This window comes from Neolamprologus multifasciatus, chromosome 9, assembly GCF_963576455.1.
Source record: "Neolamprologus multifasciatus chromosome 9, fNeoMul1.2, whole genome shotgun sequence".
Taxonomy (NCBI): Eukaryota; Metazoa; Chordata; class Actinopteri; order Cichliformes; family Cichlidae; genus Neolamprologus; species Neolamprologus multifasciatus.
Window position 1 is genome coordinate 24186297 of NC_140447.1, and position 24788 is coordinate 24211084.

At 41.5% G+C, this 24788-nt stretch overlaps 1 protein-coding gene and 1 long non-coding RNA gene across 8 annotated transcripts in view; both read left to right on the plus strand.

Annotated features, from left to right (window-relative positions):
* abi1a (abl-interactor 1a) overlaps positions 1-24788 on the plus strand; it is a 52084-nt gene that overhangs the window by 19410 nt on the left and 7886 nt on the right. For 3 of the 7 annotated variants that reach the window (XM_085173578.1, XM_085173581.1, XM_085173582.1), the window contains exons 3-8: positions 9703-9879; positions 14391-14405; positions 14885-14988; positions 15447-15599; positions 22541-22641; positions 23988-24110. In XM_085173578.1, the coding sequence (XP_085029704.1) occupies positions 9703-9879; positions 14391-14405; positions 14885-14988; positions 15447-15599; positions 22541-22641; positions 23988-24110 (673 nt within the window). Of the gene's footprint in view, positions 1-9702; positions 9880-14390; positions 14406-14884; positions 14989-15446; positions 15600-22540; positions 22642-23987; positions 24156-24788 lie in introns of all 7 variants that reach the window. The other 4 variants (XM_085173583.1, XM_085173579.1, XM_085173577.1 and 1 more) reach the window with 4 other exon arrangements.
* Positions 15607-19116, plus strand: LOC146511621 (uncharacterized). Its single transcript, XR_014876261.1, has 2 exons — positions 15607-15811; positions 15945-19116. It is a non-coding gene; the product is annotated as an uncharacterized LOC146511621 (long non-coding RNA).

The following is a 24788-nucleotide window of genomic DNA, read 5'->3' on the forward strand; positions in this document are numbered from 1 at the left end:
TAGACCTTTTTTTGTAATTCTATTGATTAAATCACATTGACATCTTTTATATGTCTCTACAGATTCACAAGCATATCTGAGTATAACCAGTAATTGAGTGTCTTTGTCCAGTAATTCAGCAATATTTCTGAAGCCTTTGTTACTCATTATGTTTAGCAAAATGCAATGTGATTGCAGTGGAGATTTCAATGTGTCTTTGATAGATTTATTGACTGTACATGCTCACTTTTAAGGATCTCTGAGTTGACTTTGGAAACTATTGTGCTATTTTTCTTGGTATTCCTTCACACTGCAGTTTGTGGGATGTTTTTTGATGGCTGAATAAATTAATTGTGTTGCTTTGTGACACAGACGCAACTCCACATCACTTGCACTAAAGTTTCCAAACAGTGGATAATGACGATCAGCTTGTAGGGATCACCTTCTGTTTTGCAAGACATTTGGTTTGTGCTTCTCTAACCTTTTATCTGTTGTGTATATATTCGTCTTTTGACTTGAATACATCCTGTATATGTAAAGCTGCACGGTGCAGGGAACGGCTGTAACTGCCACTCACAGGCATGATATCCAGCAGTGATTTAGGGAGCGCTTAATTTGCTCATGCTTGTGTGTCATTGGCAGAGCTTTTTAAATATCGGTCAGTCGTGTTCATTTAATTCTGGTTGGATGAAATTAATTATGCTATTAATTATGATTCTTACAACCCAGTTGGAATCTTCTCACATTCTCATGGATCATATCTTGAATTAATGTGATTTGACTCATAAAAATAACATTTATAAAAACGTATAAACATTTATAAAGTCTCACCTGAAAACAGACTTTTACTTTTGCTTACGTAACAGCAAGCATTAAAAAGAACAAAAAAGGATGATCTACAACAAATTTTGTGAAACACAAAATGTAGCAAATTTTAAAATCAATTCTGTTGATCAGCTCATCAAACCTGTAAGAAAGGAGACCAACAGATCCTGTTTTTTGTTTTGCTTTAAAAGAAATCTAACTGCCTCTTTGGGAATAAAGTGAAACTTTTCATTCTGTTTGGCAGTTATTAAATTTTCCCCTTTTTAATTGAAACGTGTTTGTTCTATAAAATATTTAAAAACAAATCTTTACATTTGAGAACCTCAAGAAATAATTGTTTGTCATTCTCGCTAAATAAATAATTTCAGCATTCAATGATTTTTCTGTTAATCTCATATTTTCTGTTGTTGCATTTTTCTCCTCCTTGTTGCATTTGTAGCTCAAATGCGACGTGTGACTCCGTCCTGCATGGATGGATGTTAAAGGGTGGATGAGTGATGATGTGAAATAACTGGTGACTGAGGTTGTTTAGTGATTCATCAGCTCCTCTGCTCTGTGGTTACTCCTCTTTCCAGACTAGCAGAGTGCCTTCTCATTATTACCAGTGCATTCTTTCGCAGCCAACAACTCTCCAGTTGCATCTAATCATTGCACCTTTGTTCTGCACCACAAGAGCAGTGTAGGGAATTGTTTGACACCTTTGCATCAACACGGCCGATTGGGAAATGCTTTTCCTTCACTTCTCCTTTCATTTTTGCAGCTGAGTCTCAGTTTTAGGTGTTTGTTCTTCTCAGTGTTGTCTACCTCTTAGTCTGGGAATGGTAAATGCTTGCTCTCAGCTTTCAGTTTGTATGTAAACTTCAGCTCTCAGTCAGAATGCTGCCTTGGCTGCCGCCCAAGTGAGACTGCAAAGGCCAGCTGAGGTGTTTCCATATGTGCTGTGTTAGCAAACACCACGTTGACCTTGGCATGCTTTCCCGGCTCATTTTAATAGTGTTTTTCTCTCTCTCTGTGTCTCTGAGAGCCTTTCTTCGAGGTTTAACACTTGTCCAATCCTGGCTCCATCGTGTCACACGTGGGTTGTTAGATTTACCAGAGGGATCGGATTTTTGAGGCATGTTTAACCGAAGCTGCCAAACTGAGAACTCCCCACAGTGCAGTTGACCTCCCATTTTGGCTCAGAGTGCACATGGAAGCTCTAACATGCTGTGTCGCTTTAACCGCTCAGAGAAACGGCCTTGCTGCAGGGCCGTTTTGGACAAATGTTAGACTCTACAGATGACGGGATTCAGATGTGCTGGCTGTAATCACGCTGAGAAACGCATTGGACAAAGAGGCATTTGCTCTTGTTCAGCAGCCGTTTTGCCTCACTGTGGATTTGGGAGTGTTGGATGGAGCTTCTCTTACAGATGAGGCTGGACACATTTAGTGGGAAGCTACAGCTACAACGCACAAACAGAGTTAAGAGGTTCAAATCTAGGGCAAAGTCCTCAGGGCCACTGGTTCGCGATACTGATAACAAAGCAGAAAAATATAATACATATTTCTCAAGGAAATCAGAATATTTCCTATGTTTTCCCCCCAGTGTTTGCTTTATCTTGTGAAATACTGAAAACTTTTACATTTTCAAGCTCCTACGCTCTATTGAAATGCAGACTTTATTAACAAATAAAGCTGTTTCTGCACCAAAACAGCACTTTCTTTAACATCCTACTTTGAGGAATGTGAATGCCCGTACAAACCATTTGTACTATGTCGCAAAAGATAAAAAAACCCCAAACAAACAAACTTGTCTTACATTTAAAGGAAAAGTTTGCATTATGGGACATTTATTTGTTTGGTTTCACAGGGCTTTTATATGACTGTAATATGGCCTAAATTAACCCATATATGCATGAAGGTAGCATGCACACATCTGATTCCAAATTAGACAGAATTAGGATTTAGATGAGGAACTTTTTAGACAGTTAATAAGTGTAATGATCATGAATCTGACAAACTTTTGTCATTATTTCACAAAACTAACTGCTACGCAAAATGCCGGGCCTTATTAAAGCCACCAATGATGTTCATTTTGAACTACAATGTTAAAACAATCAAAATAATCCTTATTTGTGTTGTACAGTTGCGTGGCACTGCAGGAAACAAGCCCTTTAAACTCCTCTGCCTTTAAGGACGCTGTATTCTGATTGGCTCCCTTGTAAACATCTGTTCTTATTGACATCATAGGGAGCCAAAAGTAGAAAAAACTGTCTGAAACCTGAGCATTTGGCCCACGGGCATTGCTTGCACGTACACTGACCTTGTTATTTGAAGGCTTGGCCATGTTTAATATGGACATCCAGCACTGAAAGTTTGCATATGTGACAGAAAACAAGGAAAAGCATAACAGTTCCACTTGAATGTGAAGCAGTGTTTTGTACACTCAATTTTTAAGCTTTTAAGAGATCCCTCACTTAACACCGACACTTTGTTTTGCTTTCATTTGTTCCATCTTTATGTAAATGTCTCATAGTGTCACTGGCAACAGGTTAGACTGACTCGGGTAGAATTACACATCGCACAATTAAAAACCCAAGGTTTTTTTTTCTTCTTTTTTTTCTTTCAGCTTTACGTGCCAGTGTTGTGAGATTGATGAAATAATCCTTTTAAATGATGTATCAAGTTTTTTCATTGGCTTGCATCCTGCTACTTCGCATATGCACGACTGCAGAGGTCGCTGATGAAACTCACTGCGTTATGCAATAAATATGGACTCCTGGCAGGCAGTTTTATATTGATCAATATGAATGAATATATTCATATTCACAGTCATTTTCTCAAATATAAATCACGTCAAACCAGTTTCTGCATTTCATTACTTGTGGATCATTCACTTGTGTAGCAAAGTCAAACTTTAATGCCAGGCCTGCGTCATTAAAGAAGGAAAGGATTATGCAAAGATGAGAAAACACATCGACTTATACATGAGTAAATAACAGTTCTTCATCTGACACGATGGCTTCTCTTTTTAAAGCCACGCCTTATGCCTGATGCTGAAGTACACAGAATGGTTTATGGTTATCCATCTGGTGGCATCTGTAAGAAGTTATAGTTGATCACAGAAAAAGCTTGTAGAGCCTCCTCTGTTAGAACCACACTACAAACTAAAAGCAGTCATTTGCCTTGAGATTAACAAGTAATGCTGCCTTATATGGATTCTTTGGGAGTTGTTTTGTTCTTATTTTAGGACACCGAGGGTTGGATTTTTAAGAGATCCTTGTGGTTTTGTGTCTTTCAATAAAAAAAAGTTGTTTTTATTTATTTTTTCTTCCATTGAACAGTCACAGTCTCTCCAGCCAAGATGAGCCTAATTATATAATTGTGAAACACAACCACAAGATGTCTTAATAGTACGTCTGAACTCTAGCTCCTTTGTGAGCTAGTGTTTCCACGTTTCACAATAGCAACATTTTCAGGACTCTTCTGTCATGAAGTTATTTTGGGAAGTGTAGGAAATGGTCTAGGTCTGTGGAAGCAGACCTAGAAGCAGGAAAGCACTTCATCATGAGATAGCTGCTTGAACACACCGAGCATTGCAAATTGTTCAAATCTGCTCTTTGTGGGCCGGGAAAAGTGCTTTGCTGAGAGAGGGTATTTGCACATGGACAAGATTTACTGCAGATGTAAGGCTGAAAAGAAGAGATGGCCTGATTAGGCTGTCTTCACCTCACTCCTTAATCTGCAGCAAGGCTAAAATTGAGGTTCAGATGTTTGAGTGAACGGCGTAATCGCACAGTACAACAAGGACCTCCGATGTCTGGACATCATCATGTAGTCCTGATTTATGGTGGTAAAAATAGCTCTCATGGACTTAAGAACATAGATATTCTCTTCTCTCGTCAGTTTGCTGAACCATTTTATTCAGATCTTATAATTATCTGTAGCTGAAGTCTGTTATTAACTATTGACACATTTGTCTGGTCTGGCAAGCCACACACAGAAACATCGGTATGTAGGGTGTGTTTGTCTAGTTGTAGGTTTTTCCCCATGCTGAGTGTAAGTGCCCAGCTCATCCTTACTATGCCTACAGTACATGCTGGGAAGCTTTTTGTTTGTCCGTGCGTTTGTGCATAGTTGGCGTTTTACCGAGGATATCATCCTGCGGCCAGTCTGCCAAAGTGCTGAAAAGGCTGTTTTCTTCTCTTTCCAGTACGTGTCGAAGGGAAAGCAACTGTCTCAATTCCAGATAAAGTGTACACGTTTTTAGTTCTTTTCTTTTAAGTCGCTGCTCAACTCGCTCGCCAAAACACTGTGTGCTTGTCTGGTGGGAAGTCGTCAAGTTACGTTTGTTCAAGATTTTGAAATTCCAACCCTAGACCTCTGCTTGGCCGTTCCCACTTCACTCAGAGATTTATGCCCCTTCTGCTGATCTCGTGTGGATACATTCTGTCAATGTATGACCTCCTTTCCCAAGTAGTCCAGCCTTCCCCCTTATCTGAGCAGTGGGCTGCACTGGCCTGACAGAGGCAATAAGAATTCATTGAAAGCAGGGGTCGACTTAGATTTGAAGACCAGAAAGCGATGTGTTCTCAAAGTTGGGTATTGTTTTTAAATTAGAGGAGTCGTCCTACAGTGGGTGTTTAAATTATGGGGCCTCGGGTTTTATTAGTAGACTTATAATTTTTGTGTCAGTTGTTGACCAGTCTCTAAGTGAAATTGGACATAAAGATTGTACTACATCAAAAACCTCTGTGTAATTGCTTTGGTTAGTAGCAGATTGCCATGTGCGTCCATAGTTTGCATGGAAGGACTGACTTGTCTGCAAACACTTACCAACTGCTCACCAAACGGTCATGAAGCTGTAAATGTGCGATGTAAACTGGAAATGGAAACCCTTGGCCTTTCTAAGTAAAAATTGTGCCTTAACACTGCAATCGATACATCTCAAAGGTCACAGCTATCCATATACCTCTTTGCGACCAATTTCACCTATCAACTGGCATCAATCACTGGTGAGCAGGCTGGGAGGGACATTGATCCAAAGCGATCTGTTGGTATTGGGTGGGCTACACTGACAGTTACAATAAGTTGTTTGCAAAGTTTTTTTTGGCTTTCGTTGACGGTGTGTTGTGTGGGGGGTTTTTTTGTTGTTTTTTTTTTTGTTTGGTTTTGTTTTGTTTGGTTTTTTTTGGATGCAACCTACAGTGAAAGTTGAGTACACTGCATGATGCGAACATTAGCAAAGTAATGTTGACGAACCCAAATATTTTCCTTTGATGAAGCACTTGGCAACATTATGTCCATATTTCTGTATAACATATTGCAAATCAATTTCCCATTAGGGACAATAAAGTTACCATTGACCATTGACCAACAGTGGGGATGCTGCTTAGCAATGAAAACCTGGCACAGCCTCTACCAAAATGGTAACAATCTGGCTTCAAAATAAATAAATCCTAAATATTTAGCCACTGGTTGCTACTAACAACACAACAAGAATTTCTCATTGTGGCAAGCACTGCACAGACTCCCTCATATTCCAAAATGGGGAAAAAGTCTCCAAGTCTAAAGCATTCTTGACTGAATGTGAATGACGCTGATGATGTTGGCAGTAGCTCCAATTTATGACCTAAATCCCTGCACTAGTCATAAATGGGTGACTCCTCTGAGTGTGGGAAGAACTACAGGGTTAAAAAAGAGAGGGGGGGAAAAAATAAAAGGATGCTGATAAAAGAGGACTTCAAGGTGACAAATGAAAAGAGCAGTTCAATAAAAGCAGACAACGAAGTGGGGGGCACTTTAAAGTCCTAAAAGCCCTTAGATGATGGATAAGCCAAACACCAGAGCCAGAACTGTTCAGTGTTTTGGGAAAACAGCCATAGGCCTGAGACATATGGGTGGCAGTGGTTGAGAGCACATGTGAATCATGCACCTTTCAGTTTGGCAAGACGTTTTCCACCCAGCAGATGGACCATTGGGATCGAGTAAACACCTTTTTAGTGCCAGTTGAAAAGTCAGGAAAAGCGTTTCCCCGCTTAGTCGAGGGAAGAGATGGGCTGTTAAGTCGCAGTTGCTGAGATTTGGGTTCCCTGCTGGGTGAGTCTGATAGGGTGAAGCCAGAATGCACTGTCATACTTAGACCTTTTTGTCAGATCTATTTAATGTTCTTTGGACAGTGGATTAGCAATGCGATATCCACGGGGTGCTGCTGCTCGCTGTGTGGAAGTTTGCTAAACAAGGTGGTTTCAGATTTACCCTTCTGTCAACACTTGTGTAAGGGCTCTGCACTGCTACAGCAGGGCTTGTACAGGATGGAGATGAACTTGCTACGCTGCTTCTAACTTCCTGTCCCTGCCAGCTGCAATGACGTTTGTCCGAACGCTGTTCTCTGATACGGGGAGTATGTACAGCCAAGAACAGATGCTTTCCCAGTTTAGCTACTGCATTTCAACAACTGTTCTCTTTCCAGTTTCAAGTGAACTTTTCATGTTTTGTCTACTTCCTCATAGAATCTTATGAGAGCGTGCAACGCCTATGACTTCAGTTTTCTTTAGAATCCGTGGTGAAATGTGAGCAAAGCTTTGTTTTCGAAGTAAAACCAGGTCTAGATTGACTGAGCCCATCCCTCGTCCTACTTTGCCCCTCTTTCTGCCTTGTTCCATCTCAGCCGATCACTGAGCTCCATCACATCCCCTGCAAATGGAGGCCAAATGGGCTGATTAGATTTTGGCCCAGTTGCTTTCAGATGATCATGATATATGACAATTTGGGAGTTATCTCTGAGCTGCATGTGGAGTCAAAGCTATTGGCTCAAATCCCATCATAATGGGGCTCTTATCCACTAAATTGTGCATTGGTTTGTTCGCAGCACAGGGAAGATATTGTCACTACAGTTCGTTTTATGTCAAGAGCCTCTTGTATCCTGGCAGCTTGTCTCAGGTTAAAAAAGATGACTGTAATCAGCACACTGTCATATCTCTTAATTCAAATATACCCTACAGGGCACTGGAACAGAACGGACGCTCCTTCTTTGCATGGAAAGTCTCTTAGGGAGCAATTATGCAAGAATATCTTTGGCTCTTATAAAATATTGATTGCTCTTTTTTTTCTGCAATTGTGAACAATCCGCTTTTTTAATACCCCCGCATGTCCTGCAGGAACCTGCTATGCGTCAGTCTTAATAGATATTAGAGTTTGTTGCCAGTTCTCAGGCGAATATCTCATTAGTGTCATAGTTTAAAATTAGATTTGATGTTACCCAGAGAGAGGGGAAAAAGAGAGATGTTGTTGGCGTGATTGTGCTGTGCTGGGCTACATATAAGCCATCCTGAGTGTTACTAATTCCCTCAACTCTAGGATGAATGATACTTGAGGGCTAAGTCTGTACATACAGTGGAGCAGTGCAGAATAAAGAGACAAAGCTCAGTCCAGCCTCAGATCACTGTGGCATGAAAGGAATCCTCTGTTGGCGCTGGTTTCTGACTCCTTCCCCTCCACGAGAGACCACCGTTTTCCTGGTCTGGCCTCTGCAGACATTGCGGCCTTTCATCTCCCATTGCAACAGCAGCAGCTGCTCCTGGGCTCCTTTTGGCTTAATGGGAGGCGTTCCCTGTTTGGTTGTGTAGTGAGTACTTGTGAGGTTATAGCCGTGTGGATAAACATTAAAGGCCACAAAACAAACACCAAAAAATACACGAATGTGTCATAGACAAGCACAGATTATATTAAGGTTTGTGAAGCCCTGTTTGAAGCACCATTGTTAGACACAGCTACCTTCTACATAGTGCTAAGTAACAATCAAGTAAAATACTAGAACTGGACTCGCAAAAACTGGAACAAATGCTTTTATGATGAGCTGTTAAGCAAACCTTGTTATTTGTTAGATCACTGCATTATCAGTGATCACAAACACAGTAAAAGGCGGCTTACCCCTGTTTCAGCCTCTAATTTTAAACCTAAATAAAGTTCTGAGTGTCTGAGGAATAATAAAATGAATAAAGCGCTGGTGTATAGCTATAATGATGTGGTCTCATCTTTCCAAGCTGTTGCATCATCTCCCTCTGTATAATCTGTGAATCTGCACTGATACATCATCAGTACAGAAACTCAGTCTTCAACAAATCTGCATAAATCTTGGGTTCGTTGGCATCTAACATACACCCTTGATATTCCTTATTTATGATGCTTGGAAAGAATAGAATATGACCAGAAATAAGTGAGCGGGCCCATAAACTCATTAAGAAAGTGTTTACAAAGGTCATCACTCAGGGCTGTTTTCCAGTAGACGTCTTTTTTTGCAACCACAGGTGCCACCCACCAGCTGCTATTGGCACCTCCGTGTTGTTATTTTCCATAGAAGAGAGAAAAAACAGATCTGAACTCCTGACAATGTCATTTCTGACTCTCTGAAAGTCTCTGGAAGTTGGTGCTTGCCTCGTGTGCACAAGCGATAGTCCTCTGCCCAAATTTAGTAATACATGATCAAGTGTATTAAGAAATCCAAATTTGTCATGTCATTTGGAAACAGCTGTATAGGAGTGTTACCAATAAATGAAACAATGGGTCAGTTTCAGGAGAAAAGCAGCCACCAGAGGCATAAATGAAGCATTTGACCCTTGCAAAGCATATTGGAAGGACACGCTTCTCTGAAAAAGTCAAAATTGTGAAAACAGGATTTAAATATATAGTAAATTTGAGTTTATTCTTCTTGTGAGAGATTTGTGCGATCACTCCAACAGCTCTTGCAACAGTAAGTCATCTTTGCTTAGTGTCTGTGTGCTTTTACCTCACTAATATGCTGAATTGCCATGTTAGATTTAGATTAAGGCCCCACTGATGAAAAGCACAGCCTCATGATTTAATTAAACCTTGTTGAGTTTTTTGTGTGACACACAACTTCACTTCTCTCATTTACAGACGGTGGACATCCATAAAGAGAAGGTGGCCAGGCGAGAGATCGGGATCCTGACCACTAACAAGAACACAGCAAGGACTCATAAGATCATAGCGCCGGCCAATATGGAGCGGCCAGTCAGGTACATCAGGAAGCCAATTGACTACACTCTACTGGATGATGTCGGCCACGGCGTTAAGGTGAGCACATTTTTCTTGTTTTGTGTGTATGTGGCACTAATTTTCTGCTCGCATATAATATTTCCCTCTGCTCAGTCCATTAGTTTTTCCATCTTTTTCCTCTCCCTTCCCCCTCTTTGCTTTCTCGCCAGAGGTACTCCTATCTCCCTCTGTCTCCTCTCCCACTTTGTCTGTTTTTCTCGCTCAAACGGCGTCTCTTGTGCTTTCTCTTTCATCTTCAGAAAACACCCCTCTCTGACCCTGCAGGAATATGTTGCAGTGTGTGTTAGTGGGAACTGGTTCGGGAGGGTGGAGATGGAGATAAACTTAAAAAAAAGCAATTACATCATCATGTAGCTTTCAGAAAACAGCTCTGTTCTTGGATTGTTGTGAAAATGGTGATCAGAGACACATTTGTCGGACATTTTTTTTTTCCTTTCTTTTCTTTGTTTAAAGGCACTTTAGCCGCTGTCATAATCTCATTATGGCGATGATGTTATGGTTCGATTTGTAGTTTATCTAACTTCAGTGTGAAAGGTAGCAAAGAAGCTTTTTGATGTGATAAACTCTTCAAAACAGAGACTCACCTGCAGCTCCCAGCCATTAGGGCTCGCTCTAGGAGTCGCTCGGTGACATCATTTCCTGACAGCTGCAGGCAGTTTTTCTATTTATTTATTTTTTTTGGAGATCTCCATTCTCCCTCATGAGCGTCCTCTGCGCCATCAGTCAGCCAATCAATCTCAGCTGTCAGACAGATTGGATTAAAGACCCCGCCATTAGCGTCCCATAGTGTTACAGGCATTGATAAGACCAGATAAAAGCCATTGTGCCACTCTCAATTTTCTGTGTGGGGAGTTGCATTGAAGCCCTCTGTCACGGTTAATGGGATGTGAAACATTTTGTGTGTTTGTCACCACAGGGGCTAGACTTTCACCAGTAATTATGACTATTGAGCCGTAAATGTGTGGCTATTTACACTTTCAGGAATAATAAAAGTAGGAGTCTTTCTTCCAGTGAGTAAGATTCAGAGAAGATGAAATAATTGGCAGATATAGTTTACAAAAAGAGATAGTGATAGTGGCAATACAGATTTTTAGTTTTGGGTCCAGACCGAAACTACCACAGAAAATATCATACAATCACAAACTCCGATAGACCCAGAAATAACAGATTTCAACAGACTGACAGTCAAGTCTTTCTTTTTTTTCACAGCAGTGGATTGATGTGTCATATTTACAGTGGTTGGCCACAATGAAGAAAAACTTTGCAGTCTTATCGCTTCACTGCTATGCTACTCTGCTACATGTGGTACAGACGGCCCTGAAAGTATTGTAAGCTGGACAAACTGTGATGATGCTATTTCTTAATTATTCCAACTATCTTTTTTTTGCAATAAGTCTTTGTTTTATTCTTTGTGCTTATCAAACATCTTTCCCTACATTGCTTAAAGAGGGGAAAAAAGTAATACTTGCGAACTTTGAGGTGAGGTTGTTTTGCCCACTGTTTCCATCTAATCTAATTAAAACCAGGATCAGCAGGCATAACCGTGCAATAAGGTCCATTTTAATCATCCCCAGTTCTGCACCTACTCTTTAGATTGAATAAAAGAGACGCTCAAAATTAGGCCTCGTCGATGCACAATAAATTTATATCACTGTAAATGTCGTGCTCGGCTGCTTTAAAGCCATTTGAGTCTATTTTAAGATCATCACGTAGTACTCTGAGCCTAATCTCTGTGGATTCTCTGCCTTAAACGTCTTTGTCTACGCCGCGTTGAATGTGGGGAGCGCACACCCGCACATCTGGCTGCCCTACATCACTCACCTCCTCTCATCTATGCATGTCGAGAGCCAGTGAGCGATCGATACGCAACATCAATACTCCACATTAATTCATAGCGCATGCTGCAATGGCAGCTGTCAAAAGTCTGAACGTCTGTAGCCGCGTTTTATTTACTGACCAGAATCAATACCTTCATATGAGTTCGGATCGTGAATATCGGCTCCAGTTTGCTTTCACACTTGTTGTGTCTGCCTGAGGGTTAGCTTTGGCCTAAATGTTGAGTTGGCTTTACGACCTTACAAAAAGTTGGTGTTAGACACCTGCGGAGAGGAAAATAAAATTTGGTTTGCTAACATACATTATTGAAGAAAAGGTTTTCTATAAAAGGGAGGTGGGAAAAAAAAGAAGGAAGATGAAATTCATGTGGTATAAACAAACCGAACACAGCAGTAATCACTGCAGTCTCACAACTGACAGATCAGGATGCTCCTGCAGGCTTTCTGACAGCAACATGATGCTTTTTAGCTTTAATACGAAAGATGAGATTTATTCTTCCAGTCAGATGATGCTTAATCTAGTCAGCGAGTCTTTCAGGAATGCACCAGGCACGTCGGCTGTTTGAAGTCAGATTTCAGTCCTTTGATATTCTGTCCTGTGTCAGTTAAGAGTTTACAAGATTACTAAAGGGATGGTTCAAGTTCTTCATGACAAAGACGGCGGCTGCTGTTGTTCCTCTGTATCGGGGATGTTTCTGGTAACTCGTTTCCTAGTTGAGTAAAAATCTGACTAATCCACTGCTGTGAGTGTATGAAAACAGTCACAAGTGAGCACAATTCTAATCTTACACATTGTCTGTAAACATATTTACACTATATGAAAGAATCAGTCTAGCATACATCAGGCTAACATACAAATGTTGAAAGCCCCTGATATTTGTGGTGTAGCCAGGCACGGCTGTACGATCGTATTTGTTTGTACCGCCAGTTTAATGATTCATCACTGATATATCATTAAACTGATGGTTCATAATGGCCCCGTTAGAACCAACAGCTAAGTGGTGTTTTGTTCCAACCAGAGACTGTATAAAACATGGACATTACACAGTAGTTTTGGCCTCCACCAACACTTCGAGCCTTAACATTAGTAAGATAAACTGAATGAAATGTAACAACGGCGCAAACATGGTAGAGAGCTCTAGTTCAAAGACGTGAATTAGTTGAGCTGAGGCCTGTCAGATCCATTCAGCTGCCTCTGCAACTCAAACCTATCAAAGGAGCTCATGTGTTTTTTGGAGCAAGCCTGAAGTAGGCGAACTGCAACTTTTGGCGGATCATCTTTAGATTAATTAATTATTTATTTCTTAAGCACCGCAGATTGCTCCCTTGGTGACTGCTAGTTAGGGCAGCAATGGTTAATTGTTCAGTTCTGGCAGATGTGATAACATCCGACAGGCTACTGACACAAGACCTTTACCCTTAGCAGCTGCAGGCATGTTCAGATTTCACACAAAGGCAGTAGTTTGCAGGCGAGAGCGCTGCAACTTTAACTGGTTACAGTTGCTAAGTTTTGCCTTAAAAACCTTAAATGAGCATTTTTTAGCTGCTTTTTTTAAAAAGCTCAGTCACATTAAACTCCAGTGTCAGCGGCTGCTTCACAAGAAGGGCTGCACCACATAAGTTCAACGCTTTTAAAGGGAAGCGGCCGTTAACACAGGTTTAATAAGATGTAAGATATATTAACCAGACCTCCGGCAGTGTCTTTTGCCTTCATGCACCTTTGACACACTGCAGAGCTGTAGTTTCTTTTTTTTTCACCCTGAACCTGTCAGTCCATAATTCACCTTTGATGTCAGTAAAGCATTTCCACACTGCCCGTCTGTTTTATTCATTTATTTATCTATTTTGTACAGCAGAACAGAGATGCAGCATTTGCCAGGAAGATAAGGCGAGGCAGTAGCGGGCCTTGGCATTTCCAGCATGACCTAGATTGTAAATTGAATCTCTTCTAGCTGTGATAACCCGAGGAGAGTGAAATCTGAACATGAAGTTAGCCTTTCGCAGCTGCGCTGAAGCCGTTTCCTGTTTTTAAGCGTGCAGAGGTCTGCTCCTGTTGACCTGTGCTATGAATTTACTCTTGATTTCATCCGTTCTTTCTGCTGTGGTGCTGTGACGCTACAGTGCTTTCTGCAAAGGCCACTGGGGAAGCTGCATTATAGATGAGCCACTTGACTCTGTAGTTGTCAAACTGCAGATCAACCCCACTGCTATGCTGGCTCTGTTTTCAGACAGAAAGCTACACAAGTATGAGTTTTGAATTCATTTTCTAGGGGTGCCAGTGAAGCGATGATCTGAAATTATGCAGTTCACATCATAGAAAATGCATAAGGTTATCAAAGGTCGGAGTGGTTCTCTGCAACCTTTTCTTATGTCATTTTGTCGATGTACAAAAATAAATTCTTCAGTTTCTTTTGCCATTAGATCCCTGAAAAATCTTTGCTCTCTGGCTCTTGCTCTGGGTGTGGTGCTGGAGTAAAGGGCACAAGTCAGGAAATAGTGTTTTTTCTATAAATGGCATGATTTTTACTACTGACCTTCTGAGGTCTTGCTACGAGTTAAGTGTAAATACAAGGAATCATTTTCTGCTGCTCACTTAACTTGGATTGATCCATTTACATATGGCTGTTTTGACATGCCCTCTTTCTGTCTCTTTCTCCTGTTTTTTTTCTTCTTTTTTCCTTCGCCCACACTAAGTGGCTAAAAGCCAAGGTAAGTCTGCTTTGTCACATGACCCATTTTGCTCAGATGTATTATTGATAGATTTCTTCAACTCCCTTCCACGGCAGACTCGTCCTCGTGTGATTACTGTCATCGTCTCCCATGTTACTTCACATTAACTGACCTGTAGTCCTCCCACAGATGAGCGTAGTCTTTGTCACACTTCCTTGTCTATTTACCAACCATGTATGTGTTGTTATTTACTTTCATGTTGTGTACTCGTCCCTTAATGTCACGTAGTTTGTTTAACGCTTACGGGTTTCCCAGATAACTGCTGTTGCTCCAAAATTCCATCAGAGTATAAACTGCACACCCTGGGGGAGGGATTACATCTCCCCTCAAATATTACGCTGTGTCATCTGGGCAGCCTGTAAGAGTAGATTGTTATCACATTAGTAATATTCACCCACTGTGACTGGAGGAATGTGTGCATAAAACAAGCTTCTTCTGGGGTTTCTTTCCAACCACAGCAACATGGAAACAATCAGTCGATCAGAGGAGGAACACTATCGAGGACCAATCCGCCGACGCAAAAGCCGCCCAGTCCGCCGATGTCCGGGCGTGGCACGCTTGGGTAAGATTTCCATCAGAGTCACCAGAAAAGGGAACCCAGTCCTTTAATTATGAATAATTTAAGCACGTCACTTGTCTTTATTTTTTGCTTTATAAGTCCAAGACATAAAAACACAGGGCACATTTGCTGAGGAGTGAACTTGATGGATCAGTGTTCACTTTTGCTGGAAAAGAAGCTGATAAGTGGCAGGATCCAGAAAAAGAAACATGCAGGGCTGTTGTAGTGCGTCCTGCCCCGATGCACAAACAGAGTCACAGACGCTGATCAGATATTAATTCCAGGGATAAACAGTGATGTTTAGCGCGCCTCATCCAGCTGGGTAAACTGATAAGATTTACAACGCTTTAGTGGACACACCCATAACGTTCAGATAGTAGGCTTTACGCTCGGTGATGATCATTGTTTTCTTTGATTTTACCATAATTTGTTTATCGCTTTTCATTTTTGGGCCACTCCAGACGCAACACGCCCTACAAGACCCTGGAGCCAGTGAAGCCGCCCACGGTTCCCAATGACTACATGACCAGCCCCGCCCGACTAGGCAGCCAGCACGGACAGCAGCAGAGCCCCGGGCGCACGGCGTCGCTCAGCCAGAGGCAACGCACGCACAGGTAGATGAGGAAAGAGGGAAAAATCAGTGCACGCAGCCATGCAGATACAGGAGCTTCTGTTGCTTTTCTGTATATATTACTGTAACCAGACCATCCTCTGGAAGTATTTCACATTATTAGACTGATTTAAATTCATGCTGCACATTAAATGACACGCCAGCTCGTCTCCTTTGACACTGGAAGCAATGTGAGGATCGTTTTGACCCTGTCCTGTAACAACAACAACAGCACTGGCAAAAAAAAGTCAGAAGATAAGATTTGGCAAAGTAAGGATTTGGAATTAAGTTTTAGGATCTAGGATACCATCCACAACCCATTCAACCCCGCAGTAACTGTGATTGATAGATAACAATACATTTTTGTTAGCTCCTCCCGATGTTATAGCTGTCTTCATCTCAGTATGTTTTTGAACTATTAGTGTTGATAGGTAGCCAGACATGCTGGGAATGTTGAGGTAAAAGTTGAGATTTTATATAAAAGATGTACATGTGTACTGTGATGTCACCCAGCAATTTTCTGAATTTGTTTTGAAGTCATGAGCAAACAAATTTCAATCCATCCAGCCATGTTGGAAGTTTTTCCCAGCTGTCACAGGGAGACGGGCAGTGCACACCCTGGACAGTCTGCTGGTCTATTGCAGACTCAGAATATTTTAATGATAAATTAAAGGCTAAACATAACAAGTTAGGACAGCAAGCCGTTTCCATAAACTGTGCAGTGATGCAGATACCTACTAATTCCAACTAAGTAACACACAAATAAACAACTACACTTCGACACTGAAGAAAAACTCAGGACAAACTATTTAAGGACTTGTAGTACAATTAACCACATATAAAATTTCAATACGGATGTAAAAAGGCTGAAACAGTTAAAAGAAGTGTGGTAGTAGCACGTGAGAGGAATACGATCCGAATATATGACCAAAAACTGACCAAATATTGACACTAGAAGAGGATAAGAGAGTCACAGAAAAATACTTTTCATGCAGAGTGCAGTTTAAAATCTGCAATGCTAATCAGCAGCTTTTTATGAACAGTGCAACAGGCACGTAACACTTTTTTTTTTTCAAAATTTTGAGAGGTTGAAGTGGAATTGGGTGTTCCAGCTACACCACTAAAATGCTCACTGAATATAAATCTAGGGTTTGAGTAATGTGTGTAAAGCATCTATCCAAAAACACCGGTCTCCTCTATGTCGGCTAGTTCTAATCTCTTCATTCAGTTCAGCGGCTTAGAGCACTTTCACACCTCTTCCTCTCCACTACACTAAATCCAGCATTTGTCTGACAAGGATTGGAGGGCTTCTGAATCACTCTGATATTAATATCTGTAAAAGCCTTTGAAATAAAGTGCTGTTAAAAAAAAGAAAAAAAGTCCTCCACAGCGTGGAACCCCTTGAACATTACTCTCAAGGATTGTTCCCCAGAAATCTCCAGGAGCTTTCATCAAATTTGAGTTACGAGTGAGTGAAGTCTCCTCATTAGCTAAAAAGCCTCTAATGCTGGCTGTGATGCTCGTAAATATTACGTATTTATGAGCAAATGTTATTTTATTTTATTTTTAAACCCTCTTTCTCCAACTTCCTTTTTAGTTTCATGCTTGTTGCTTCTTTCCTACAGCTGTTCTGCCTCATCTGTTAAAATGTATTTGAATGTGCACAGTTTTAGGTCCTTTGGCCTCACCGTTGCCGATCTGCTCTGATGTCCCCTTAACAAACTGAATGCTGTCCTCAGAGTCCCAAACTCCCTGCTGCAGCTAATATCGCTGTGGCATCACTATTTGATTACACTGCCAGGAAGTAAGTTGTGCTTGTTCAGCTCAACAGTCTCTGTCATCTTCAGCTGAGGTCTGAATTCAATATAGGCTCCCGTGTTCTGCTACACGTTCCCTGCTATTATCTAATATCTTTGTGTAGGAGCAATTACACTCTTGCGTGCAGGGAACGTTTTATTTTAGGAGCCGTGCTAATTTTAGTCACCACAGAATGCTTGGAGTAAAAATTTGCTCTAATCTAGCATTACAGGTTTGGATATCTGGACAGAGTCTGTATGTTAAAGATGGTGTTTGGCTTTGTGGACACAGCATGTACCAAAACACAAATGTTAAACATAGTTCCTGCAGAACTATCAACTTCTTCTTTAACTGCTATACCCATATTCTTTATGTCATTATAAAGCAATTCAAAAGTGCAAATGGATGGTTTGCTATCTTTCTGTTATAGGGTACCCTAAAAGAACACCCCAAAAAATGTTTGCTGTGCAAATCATACAAAACATTTTGTGCCATGTGAAGGACTTGATTTGAAATCGGCTGTTCTTATGGTTAGATTATGGTTCCATACACAGATGCATAAAACGAGTCACAAATGCACAACTGTGGAAGTACAGATTAAAGGCTTTATATATTTATTGCTGTTTAAACTCACTACCGCATCAGGTCAGGTTTGGTGTTGCTTCTGCAACTTTACATGTGGGAAGTCCGACCGTTCCGGTGTTGTGCCAAAAAAATAATTGCTGGTATTTAAACTGTTAGGCTGTCAGACATATCTGTCAAAAATGATGTCAAGTCTTTTTGAACCAGGAAAAACAACCTTTCCATCAGAGAGACACTGCAATCAGCTTTTGGAAAAGTAACTTTACATATCTGTATTTATTCTTTATATCCCATATTTATAGGATATATCCTATATCATATCCAGATCTGGCTGAGCTGGGGAAGCAGAAATAGCAGCAAATATGACATCACAGGTCTGAAATTGGGCAGGGATAGCTCAGTAGGTACAGTGGTGGCCCCATGATCGGAAGGTCGGGGGTTCGAATCCACTGAACTGCGACCCTGAGATACCCCTGAGCAAGGTACCGTCCCTACACACTGCTCCCCGAGTGCTAGATTGGTGGCTGCCCGCTGCTTCACTGAGTGAATGGGTTAAATGCGGAGAGGAGGATCAATGAAGTATACATTAGAAAGATATTTTTAATTGACCAAAAGGACAGGATTGGATTTAATGCAACAACAACAACAAACTTTATTTATATAGCACATTTAAAACCAGTGGAATACCAAAATGCTTAACATACAAGAGGGTCAAATGTAAGTAGTAGAGAAAGATGATGGCCATGGCAAAGTACCAAACATGCTAGCAGGTTGATGGCACTAAAAACACGGAGACAAAAGAAATGCATATAAAAGCGTAATAGAACAATATGTGTAAAAGATAAGAGAGTCAAGAAAAATTTTAAATAATTAAAAGTAGTTAAAAATAGAACGAAAGTAGCAACAAACATTAAACTAACTAACAAACAAGCATTAACTGGTATAAAAGGCGACGTTAAATAAATAGGTTTTTAACCACGATTTGAAAGATTGAAACTGGGAAGATGATCTTAGATTATACACCCCTGCTAGAGCACTAAGTAGTTCAGTGAGGTAACTTGGCACTATATTGTTAATAATTCTAAAGGCGAGCAGCATGATTTTGAATTGAATACGATACTTAACAGGGAGCCAGTGCAGGTCAGCGAGGACAGGGGTAATAGAAACACGCCGCCCAGTACCAGTAAGAAAACCAGTCGCCGCATTCTGAACAATTTGCAGTGTATGGAGAAGAGTAGAGTTAAGACCAAAGTAAAGGGAGTTGCAATAAGTACAGACGTCCTTGTGCGGAACATAATGTCTGGCCTTGCAAATAAGACGCAATTGATGAAAGCAAGATTTCAGAGTCATAAGGTCCTGGCAGAACGGGTAATTTCCTTATTTTATACATAACCCTTTGCAAATCCTGTTAACTGCAGTCTTCATCAATATAACCAAAGAGATTAGATATAAACAAAAAAAATACTTTTTGGCTCAACACTGGCTTGAAATTCCAGTTAGGATCTTGGGATTCCTGACTTCCCACTTCAAGTGAAACGTCAAAGCTGCCTATTTACAGTGAGTATGGATAAATACCAGACGACTACCTTTAAATATCAGTGTCACAGATGGCTTTAAAAGAGAGAAGCTGTTTTTCCATATTGGCTCTAGAGATTTTTGTCAGTTGTGAGCAAGTGAGCTGGAACTTTCTTACGCCTCACAGTTAATTTATCAACAGTTCCCTGTATTAAGTACAGACTGAAAGAAGGAGGCGGAGCAGCGGAGAAAGAGCTCATTGGTTTTATTTGACACCATTTTGAAACAAAGACGACTAAAGAAAGCAAAAGCAGGGGAAGAGATAAATGGGTTGGCAAAGGAATGGTAAGTTATAGAGAGATTAGAAGGGATAAATCTAAATCGCAGAGATGAGGAGGAAGGGTGTTGACTTTAAAAGAGGGCACAATATTGTTTAGCCTCTATAGTCACAGACCGTTAGCTCCTACTGCCACCGTCGTCCTTTAGAGGAGTAATTCCCGCTGTTTGTGCCCAGAGAGCCCCGGGGCTTGACTGACACAGATCAGAGAGGAGGAGAGGGCAGAGGGGAGGGGAGGAGGGGTGAAGGGAAAGGGGGATAAAGGGATGTGGGGGAGGTGGGAGTGAGCAGGGGTTCAGAGGGGTGGAAGGAATCAGAGGAGTTGAGGGAGAGAGGGGTTCTGGTAGATGAATGGGGAATCACTTTACAGGCGATGAAGAGATCAGACAAGGAGGTCAAGGGATGGTTAAGGGTGAGGGGGGGATCAGTTGAAAAACAAGGATGAAAGCGGCAGGGAAAAAAAAAAAAAGAGGTGGGACGAGGGGTTGTAGCAGAAATGAGGATCAAGGCCAGCCAGAGAGATAGCGAAAGAGCGTGAGGAGGGATTTATTTGTCCTGGCCATTGATCTACGAGCTGTAGGGTCATGTACAGGCTGAAAATGCAGAGCTGACATACATACTACATACACATGACCTACATCCAAGTGCTGGGCAAAGCTGCTGAAATCCAGTAAAAACATTATGTCTTAGCAAAGCTCCCTTCAGTTGCTCCTTTATTCACACGGGGTGACAGGAGAGTGGAGCAGGTAGCGCCACATATTTGACTTCGCTAATTGTTATGCCGAATACCTTTTGTGACACAACCCACAAAGGCTTTGTCTCTATGTGGGATGGAATGGACAGAGACTTTTAAGGCAAGTCTGTAAAAACAATGTCTTTTATGCTTTTTTAAAAGATATGCTTATTGGCAGGTCTTATGTCATTAATTTTTCCACAGAATTGCCCTTTAAATGTTTGATGATCCATGCATTTATCTTCTACAGCTTATCTGGGTCGCAGCAACAGCAGCGACTTCTCTCACACCGGCCACCTCTTCCAGCCAGTCCTGGGTCTTCCCTGGGGCCTTCTCCCAGTAGGACATGCCCCTAATACCTCGCCTACTGGGAGGTGTCCAGGAGGCATCAAGTCAGATGCCTGAACTAGCTCCTTTTAATGTGGAGGAGCAGCGGCTCTACTCAGAGTCCCTCTGAGCTCCTCACCGTATCTCAAGGGGGAGCCTAGGCACCTTTTGAAGGAAACTAATTTCCAATACTTGTATCTGTGACCTCATTCTTTCAGTCACTGCTCAGAGCGCATGACCGTAGGTGAGGGCAGGAACGTAGATGGACCAGTAAATCGACAGCTTCGCTTTTCTGCTTAGCTCTCGCTTTACCGCAACAGATCAGTACAGAATCCACATCACTGTGCTGGTTTCATGAATTTATTATGAGTGGAATATTTTTTGAGAACAGTAGATAATTTGTCATAAAAAAAAAGGAAAAAAAAAAAAAGAAAATTGCCTGTGATGTGGGTCCTGGGAACACATGTCTTAAAATTTAAGTCCAACACCTCAAAATATTTGAAACGCATATATAATTTATACAATTTATAATTTCAGGATGTTGAAAAAGTTGTTCATCTGTAGCTTTCGTTATTTAAAAAAAACAAACAGCTAATGAATATTCACCTCATTCTTTAACATGACTCCATATGTCCTTTTTCTTAACTGCAGTGTTGAGTCAGGATCCACAGTTCACAGGTCACCAGTTCGTCGCAGAGAGACAACTGTCACGTCCACATCTACAGTCAATTTAGTCACCAGTTAGCCTAACAAATAACTCGCACAAAGAGCCATCTGGTGATAGACACTGCAGATTTGTTCAGGCTATAAATGCAGTGGTGTGAGGCGTTAATTCACGCGTCACACTTATTCCTGTACCAGTAAATCTACAAATTGTACATAATACTGGGTGTGTAGTAGGAAAACATTCACAAATATGTGTGTGTTGGTATGATAAATTCCAATTTCAATAATCTTTAAATCCTGCTGACTAACCTGCTTCTCATAAATGTGTGCTAGCTGCAGTAAGCGTGCGCGCATGTGTGTGTGGCCTGCTTAAACTGATGTGCAGACTGATGTTCCGGTTATACAGTCACGTCTTTGTTCCTTTTATTTCGTTCTCTAAAAATAAATCACGCGGAACATTTAGACGTGTTTGGCAAGGCCTCGTATCATGTACAACAAAGTGACTGTTCCCCCCCATTACTCTCAAAGCAAGGCTTAATGTTGGTGATTATCATCCACACTATATGATGATCACTGTAAATTTGTGTTTGGGGCAATTGCAGTATCAAAAGCAAGATATTTTAAGGTGGTTTGCATGCTGAATGCTTAAATATTCTCTTAAATCCTGGAATATTTACTTTTTATTCAGTTTCTTTGACAGACTGTGACCAAAAATACTTCAATAGGGTGACTCATGTCTTTTTCACTTGGGTGTGTCACCCTGCAGCTTAGTCGTAACAAGCCAATAGACTGAATAAGTGTGGAAGAGCAAAGTCACCCTGGAGTATTACTTAAAAATGTGGAGTTTTTGGCCTTTTACTTCTAAATGGGATATAAGCAGCGAAGCAGCAGAGTCCCCTATATCTGCAGTGTTACCTGCTGTGCAGCCTAAGCAGGTTGCCCTGAATAAAACAATGTCCTCTTTTTCCTTCTGTCTCTCCTCCCTCAGTGGAAGCAGCGGGGGCAGCGGCAGCAGGGAGAACAGCGGCAGCAGCGGAATTGGCATTCCCATCGCCGTGCCTACACCCTCCATCCCCAACTCTGGGCCAGGTGAGCTTGACAGTGATGGTGACTTAAACAGTAAACGGTAACAATCGGCCAGTCGGTGTCCAAATTATGCTGATTTTCAGTGAGGCTTTTATTGGCAGTTGTTTTTTATTTTTAAGTGGGGTTTTTTTGTGTTTTTTTGTGTTTTTTTTTACCTGGATTAGAAATGCAGGGAGAAATATTTGCTTTAATGAGTAAGAAATCTGTGTTCACCCTCAGGAATGTTGTCACTTGAGTTCTGGTGTATTTTCCACCCAGTTAAAACAAGATGATGACACTACAGGACTGCTCCGTTTGGCAAGATGCACACCATAGACTTCAACTAAATCAAATCTAGATGTAGCTTCCAGGTCTGAAATGGTCACCGAAGGGCGACTGCTCTTGTTTAAAGATGAGTCCAGTTTCACAGAAGTCAATGAGAAGATGATCCTACAGCTCAGTTGATATTTGACCTCAGTAAACATCTAATGAGAATGTGTCCTTATACATTAGCTTTAGCTAATAGCTAATGCAACAGTGTTCATTTGTTTAAATTCATTATCATTATTTAGAGTAAAATAGACAATAAAAAACAGTATGCAAGGTGACAACCTTGGACTTCTTAAACATCTGGGACAGATCAATGTTGCTACTGATTGTCCATCTTTTAGGTACAGTCTATGGTGTGTTCTTTGTGAATCAAACTTTAAACACATAAATTTCTCAATCAATATATGGCTAAAAAAATAGAATTTAAATAAGTGTTTTTAAGCGTAAAATCTGAATATATGATGAATTTTGATAAAGTGTAAATGTATGACGCTATTGGCAGATAGAGAGAGTGTGCATCACAAAGCCTATGTTTACCAGACAGGGATTATGGAGCCCCATTGTGTTCTAAGCACAGCTGATTCTCTATCCTACTGTGTAAATAGGCCAAGCTGCGTGAGGCCTGACACTTTACAGTTAAACAGTAAAGCCCACGTAACACGACGAGCTGCTACACGTGGTGTCGCGCTGTACCGTGATCACGGCGGAGATGGTGCTGCGTTTACGTTTGGAGCATTGTAGGTTGACGTAGCAGCTGTTTTACCTCGGCGCCGGGATCAGGCCGGCAGCACAGGACTTTCCACAGCACTCCCTCTCTCTCTCTTTCTCTGTGATGTGCAAGCTGGTCGCCATGGAAACACTCGATTCATACCGCAAAGGAGTGTGTCCAAGTGCGCGAGAAGTCGGAGCGCTCCTCTGGGCCCAGAGGGTTCTTAAGTAAATTGATATGATGTTATGTAATAGAGGTGTAGGAGGCGGCGAGGACACGTTCTGCTCCTGCCTCACCGCTAAATGGTCTCTAACGTGAGTCCTCCTTTCAGTCCCAACCATGCCTGCTCCCCCGGGAGCCCCTCCGCCTCCCCCACCCCCTCCTCCTCTACCTCCACCTGCTCCTCCCATGGCCGGGATGGCCCCTCCAGCGCCACCACCGCCACCTCCCATAGGTGAGATTCCTCGAAGCTCCAGAGCCGCTTGTTTGACCTCTGCCGACTGGATGGCGGATCATCACCTCGGAGATGGAGATGCACAAAATAAGGGTGCTGTGGGTGCCGATGTCCGTCTGTGCACACTGCAAGCAAAGGGTCCTCTTATCAAATCTTATCATAGCTTTCCTCTTTAAAAAAAAATCAAGAATAAAGCAACAGAAACAGCCGCATCATCTCTGAGAGATTTCTCTGTCGTCCACTTAGGCTGAAGCGGTATTCACAAAATGAGGAAACATTATTAAGGAAATGGGGGAGAAAGATAAAAATCGAATTGCGCTCTCGACGAGCGTTGGCCATGACGACTTTCCCCAGCCGAGAAACTCGCTGAACTAAACACATCAACCAAAGATTTCTGGGTTGTTCAGCTCTGTCGTTGCTTGCAGTGTGGACAGAGTTTCGTGCTTCTGTTAAGCACAGTGTGACATTTAACTTAATCCTTCATGGTGGTGGTTTTGGTGGTGGTGGTGCTCTTCTTCACTGAAGTGTAATCGGTTAATACAGAAGTCTCATGTCACCTAGGGCCTGGCTAAAGTTAATTAGTGCCTGTAATTTCTCTTAAATTGGTCCTTTACATTTTAATCTCAAGCTGTTGTGGATAATAAAATAAGTTTTTATTTCAAATCTGTACAGATGTAC